The sequence below is a fragment of the Pseudopodoces humilis genome, chromosome 6 (genome assembly GCF_049639895.1).
Source record: "Pseudopodoces humilis isolate 2021_Gansu_Grassland_sample_001 chromosome 6, ASM4963989v1, whole genome shotgun sequence".
NCBI lineage: Eukaryota > Metazoa > Chordata > Aves > Passeriformes > Paridae > Pseudopodoces > Pseudopodoces humilis.
In genome coordinates, this window is record NC_142205.1 from 26,785,763 (window position 1) to 26,792,002 (window position 6,240).

At 53.3% G+C, this 6,240-nt stretch overlaps 1 protein-coding gene across 1 annotated transcript; it reads left to right on the forward strand.

Moving 5' to 3' along the window:
- Positions 1–801: 801 nt before the first annotated feature.
- Positions 802–4,025, forward strand: GSX2 (GS homeobox 2). Its single transcript, XM_005518015.2, has 3 exons — positions 802–992; positions 1,314–2,929; positions 3,121–4,025. Exons 2-3 carry the CDS (start codon positions 2,473–2,475, stop codon positions 3,459–3,461), a joined length of 798 nt encoding a protein of 265 aa, XP_005518072.1. The 5' UTR covers positions 802–992; positions 1,314–2,472; the 3' UTR covers positions 3,462–4,025.
- Positions 4,026–6,240: the final 2,215 nt, after the last annotated feature.

A 6,240-nucleotide genomic window follows, 5' to 3' on the forward strand; every position in this document is an offset into this window, starting at 1 on the left:
TCTCCCTCACTCTCTTTTATCACTGCATTTGGTTTATTATAACAATTACAAATTGCAATTTTGATCCGACTCTTGCTCTGTCTTCCCTTACGACAGCCCCCTCCCCAGATCCACTCTATCACTGCAGACCGCTTTTTCCACTGAGGTTTGGGGTTGTGTTATTACATTTTCCTTTTCCAGAATAGCCTCTCTTAAAGGAAAACAAAATAAGAAAATACGAAAAAAAATTTAAAAAAAATAAAATAAAATGCAGGTATTAGTTTAAATCTTCTCCAGACGTACTTTGCTTTAAACGAGAAGAGCCGAAACAAGTAATGTTATGTTTGTGCACGGTGACCGTGACTAGAATCTGACGGGCCCCAGCGGAGCTGAGGAGGCAGAGCCCCCCGGTATCCCAGGGGCCGCGGACCCCGGGGCCTCGGCGGCGGAGCGGGCAGCGGTCGCAGGAGCTCCGGGGCCTGGCGGCTGCGGGGCCTCGGCTGAGCCCTGGGCAGAGGTTTGGGGAAAAGTAGGTGAGGTTGGAGCTGACCCGCCTAAACCTCGCGAGCCCCTAATTGTTGTCACAAGACGCGGGATTAGCGCATTGCTGGAATAGCTGTCTGTTTACACTCAGGAGCCCCCGCCGGCCGGTAAACACTTTCTAATTGAATTCTAATCACATTCAAATAGCCACATAACAGGCCTCAGCTGCAATTCATAAAACTTTAATTGCTATCCATAAATCCTCAGATCACCGAGCGCGGAGTGTCCCTAAAAACGCTGTTGCATCGTGCCTGCCCGGGGACGTGCGGGGAAAAGGGGAGCAGGGCTAGGGGAGAGCCGGCCCCTGCACAGGGTGCCCTGCCCAGCGGCACTGCCCGCGGCAGGTTGGGGATGGGGACGGGGTCGGGACAACACAGCCGCTCGAGAGCTGGCCCCTCTCAGCAAGGCTCGAGTTGCACCGCCGACTCTTGCTGGTCCCAGGGGCGAGGAAATGCCGGCTCCTTTAGAAGGTGGTTTTATTTTGCTGGGTTTAACAGCGGGAGACTGGGTGTGCAGGAGGGATGGTAGGATGTCCGCGGCTCGGCCCTTGAGCATGAAAACCGCTTCTGAACACGTTTTGGCTATTGCTGCACTCCCGAGTTACTGTTCAGCCTCTGGTAATCAGGCGTAGTCTGTGTTTTCTGCTTTAGAGCACAATTGTCACTTCCCTTTCCCGTGTCAAGTGGAATGGGATCCGCAGTCTGTTTTAAATGCCGCTTCGCATCTGCTAAACAGGAACGCGATAGTCCTTCTATTAAAGATAAGTCTCTTCTTAAACTCCCATGAAACAGGTCATTGGAAAATCGCGTAATATGCTGCGAGTACCTTGGCTTTGTAATGCACTCTGAAATGCTTCGGAGCCACCGACCGTATTTAGCTGTTTATCCAATTTTACTTTGAATGATTGCTTCAGCAAACTTGGTGGAGATCAAAGAATCCCTCCCTGACATGTTCGCTTTTCATTAGCGCTGGGCACTGCGGTCCTGGAGCGGCCGGGGAAGTTCGCTTGGAAGTTTTCCGTTTTGATACCGTTTGGCTGAGAAGTGTCCAGATATTTGGAGGCTTTGTCCGTTGCAGTAATTGCCAATTTGGCAAGATTCACTTGAGGTGAAAAGGGCGAGGAGGAAAAAAAAGCCACCCAACCCTCCCTACGTGCGTATGTATGCGCAGACACACAAACGCGCTCCGTCCCTAGCTTTTATATCCGTGGCTGCATCTGTGTACCTGGCTCCTCTGATGCAGAAAGGGCCTCCTGAGGGAGTCCTGAGTGGTGCAGGGAGTGGGCCTGACTGGGTAAAGGTGTTGGCCCCAGGCCTCCGTGGGATCCACGGCCCTTTGGATGCTCTTTCACTGGGAGTGAGGGAGGCGGAGTTGAACCGCTTGTTCCAGAGCATTACCTGCTTTCACCTCTCTTTCCCTCCCAGCGAGGGAAAGGAGCGTTCTCCCCAGGGAAAGCCCCCGAGCAGAAACTCCTTCCGATTAATTTTATCCCCAGCATCCCGGGTGTGTTGACAGAGGGACATGCCTGCGAACGCGACTTGTGACGGGGCCGCGGAGCAGCCGCCCCCTCCCCGCTTTCTCTGCTCCTGTAATTTATTTGAGGCGGAGGCAAAGGAGTGAAGTCATCGGGCAACGAGCAAGCACGCACACTTTGCCCCCCTCCCCTACCCCGCTTTGGTCCCCCCCGGCAGCCTCTCCTGCCGGCCTGGGAAGCCGGGGAGATTTAGATCTGCGAGCCTTTCAGCCATCACGTGTTTAAATACTTGATATAAAACCCCGGCGCAGGGGATCCAGGCGGGGGGACTTTAAGACCAGCCCTCTCCAGGGACCCTTTTGTTCAGCTCTCAAACATAAGCACCTTCTCGACTCGCCAGGACTTCAGTGGCAACTTGGCCAAGCAGGAAAAACCCGACTTTGGGAGAGCCGCCCCCGGCCTCGCAGCCCTCCGCGATGTCACGCTCCTTCTATGTCGACTCCTTAATCATCAAAGACTCCTCGAGGCCGGCTCCGTCCCTTCCTGAGCATCATCACGGCCAGGACTTCTTCATCCCTCTCAGCATGCCTTCCCCCCTCGTCATGTCGGTGTCGGGCCCGGGCTGCCCGTCCCGAAAGAGCGGCGCCTTCTGCGTCTGCCCGCTCTGTGTCACCTCGCACCTGCACTCCTCCCGCGGCGGCGGTGCCGGCGGGGCCATCCCTCTGCTCAAGAGCCAGTTCCCCACGGCCGCAGGCGAGGCCCAGTGCTGCCCGCGGAGCGGCCACGCTCACCACCCGCAGCAGCACCCGCCGCCCGCAGCCTCGGTGCCCGCCGCCGCCGCCGCCCTGGGACACCCTGCGCATCACCCACCTGCCTGCGGCGCCACCTCCTACAGCGTCAGCGACCCCCGGAGGTTTCACTGCCTCGGCATGGGTAGGAGCCCTGCGGCCGCCGGGGAAGGGGGGCAGCGGGAGAAGGGGTGCTCCCAAGGAAGAGCGGCTGCCCCGGGTCGGGAAGCTGCTGGGGAAAGTCTTCTCTCTTTCTGTCTGCATGTCTGTCTGTCTCTAGCCCCCCTCCCCCCCTTTTCCCTGTCCCGCTGAAGTTCGTATTTCTCTCCCGTCCAGGAGGGTCCGAATCCAGCCAAATTCAAAATGGGAAACGGATGAGGACTGCTTTTACCAGCACCCAGCTCTTGGAGCTGGAGAGGGAATTCTCCTCCAACATGTACCTGTCCCGGCTGCGGAGGATCGAGATAGCCACGTACCTGAACCTGTCCGAGAAGCAGGTGAAAATCTGGTTCCAAAACAGGAGGGTGAAGCACAAGAAAGAAGGCAAAGGCACCCAGCGAAACTCGCACGGGGGCTGCAAGTGCAGCACCGGCCAGGGCCATTACCCCCGGTCGGAGGATGAAGAATCTCTATCCCCCTCATCGGCTACCGAGGATAAAGAGATCTCCCCGTTATGAGCCCGGCTCGGAGCTCGGCTCCCGCCGCCGGCTCCCAGCCCGGAGCGAGGTGGCGGCACGGCGGCACACCTGGCACCGCTGCCCACGGACCGCTGACCTGCAGCGGGCTGGCACCCCCCGCCGCGGAGGGTTAATTGTCATCCATTCGCAGTAATAGAAAGATATATCTATATATATATATATATAAATATATTTTCGGAATGTAAATGTTTTAGTCATGGGAGTTCAACCGAAACGTTATTTATGTAACCCCAGGAGAGGGCACCTGCTCTTTCTAAAATGTAACATGGGACAAGGCTCGCATGGCCCAGGGTGCCTTCCTCTGAATATCCCCAGTCAATTTTAAGGAAAAAAAGAAACACATTCGAAACCGAAAGGCGAGACATTAAAAAAACCTGAAAAGACAGCTAAAACCTGTAGAGAACCTTCTGGACGGACTTATTAACAAAAATAAGAAACGACATAAAAATCGCCTGTTTGGGTTTGGGACGGATGTTTGTCTGTGAATAGTTTTATATAAAAATTATATTTATATTTATTTAAATAAATGAGATCGGACGAGAATTTAATTTTTTTCTTCTTATCCCCGCCGGCTCCCCCTTCCTACCATCAAGTGCCAGCCCGGTCGCAGCAGCGAGGGTGGACTGGCTGGGCAAGGTACTTCTCTTTGCAGTCCTTGTCCTTCGTACGGTGAAAACATCGCTGTATATGTGTCAGATCTGCGTAGAGTGACAATAAAAACCATCAGCTACTAACACGAACGTGTTTTCTGTTCCCCTGTGACTCGGGACGGCTGGGGGGCGGAGAAGGGGGGGACTCCGCTCCGGCCGGAATGCAAATACAGCCAGTCCGCTGAGTCCAGCAGCAGCCTTGTGCTCCTTCCCAGCCGGATCCAGCGCACGCCCTCCTGGCGACTGACAGCTTTCTCCCGTCTGCTGGCCCGGCGGCACCGGCTGGGGACACGCGGCTGCCGCTGGCCCAGGGCCGCCGGTCGCGGCACGGGGCCGGAGCGAAGGGCTGTGAGCTGGGATCCCGCACACAGGGGACTGGCTGCACACGCCGACCCTTCACCAGACTGAAACTCCCCTTAAGTTATTATACGGGTTGATGTTAAGCAGGGATCAGGGATTTTTTTTTTTTTCCGCCTTAGGTGCCGGAAGAGCGTTAGCTCTTTTCGGTGTTGATTTCATTTGACGCCTTGACCAGGCTTAGGGAGAAGATATGAGTGCAAACCCGTTAGGCTGAGATATAGTTGAAGTTCTCTGCAATCTGCGTCGGGCAGCTCCCAGCCACGGGTCCCATCCTGCCTCTACCTTGGGCATTCTCATCCTCAGCTCCTTGCAGGCGGCTGGTGAGAGTGGCATGGACCTGGAGTTGGCCAGTCTCAAATGAACCTCTTTATAACCTTTTCGTAGTTCCTGCAGTACTGGCAGGTAGCAAGTCTGTATACAGCAAGCAATATGAGCAAATCAGAAGTGCCTTTTGCACATTGTTACTTCTCTCATCTTTTCCTTGGGTGGATTTTCCCCTAACCCAATATACACTTTTGACTTCAACCTGTGAAACTGCCAAAACATTTTTTGCAAATAATTCCCTCAACAATCATGTTTATTTATCATGTTTGATCCCTAACTTCAGAGCTGCAGCTCAGAGGTATGTCTCCAATTTGACTTGCCTGCAAGCACCCTAGACACTGAAGAGAGAGGCAGCCCCAGCACAGTGGCACTTGTACTGCTTGGCTGTCTTGGAGGAGAGGCCGGGTGCATGGGCAGGGCTGGGGTAGGTTGGAGAGAGCCTGGTATGGGCACTGCCCCACATCCTGGACCAGCTTCAGGGCTTGGGGCAGAGTCAGAGTCAGCGTAACCACGTCTAATGGGAAGGGAAAGGAAAAGCAGGACTGAAGTTTTTAGCCTGGAATTGGAAAAGAAATAGGCAATCTCCCTGATCCAAACCACTACCATTTCTCTGCCTGAGCTGACTGCAGAGACCGGCAGCCCACATGCCAGCTGGGTGGCTGGGGATGTTGGTTACCCCAGTGGGCAGTCCCGTTACTTGCCAGGCTGGGGAGACCAAAGAGCCAAAGGGTTGAGGTCCTTGTGACTCCTTCCCAGGGGGACTTCATCGAGGGTATGGCTGAGGGGGTTGTCCCCTCTTCCCCTAAAATCTACCAAGATGGAATCTGGAAACTGTTGATTCTCTGCTTCCCCTGTTCACCTGTGTCTAACTTGCTTCTATAATCACAGTGGGTCTTTTCCAGCCTTGAAGCTCTGGGAGGAGGGGTTAGTTCCACAGAAAGTACTGCCCACCCTCTCAGCATTGTCATCCCGTACTGTAACAGAAGGGAGTCAACAGGCCTGAAGCAGCCTGGGAAAGTGAAACTTGGCTTGGTGAGAAAAATCATCACAGACTCTGAAATCTAAGACTGCAAAACTCCAAAATATTTTAAAACTGCAAAGATAGACTTGATAGAGTGTATATGTTCTCAGTGTAACTCTGTGGAAGTATGTGCCTCAGTGAATAAATTGCTATTTCCCTCTGTTTCTAGAAGATAAATAGTGAGATTCCTCTTCATTGCAGTATTTAGCAATTTCTTTAAAATAATAAGGAAATGGAGTTAGTTGATCTTTCTTGTAGTAATCAATGCTTGCATGTGTCTTTCAGGGATTGGGAGGTAATTGTCACATATTCTTATTATCATCATCGCATACAAACTGTCATTGGGACAGCTGAGACAATATTTCATTTTATTTCAAAGCAAATGTTCAATGTAAAAAACTTT

Excerpts from the sequence above, each read along its gene's own strand:
- GSX2 (XM_005518015.2), top strand. The coding sequence starts at position 2,473 with ATGTCACGCTCCTTCTATGTCGACTCCTTAATCATCAAAGACTCCTCG. Across the intron at positions 2,930-3,120 it reads GTTTCACTGCCTCGGCATGG|GAGGGTCCGAATCCAGCCAA; the intron begins GTAGGAGCCCTG and ends TCTCCCGTCCAG.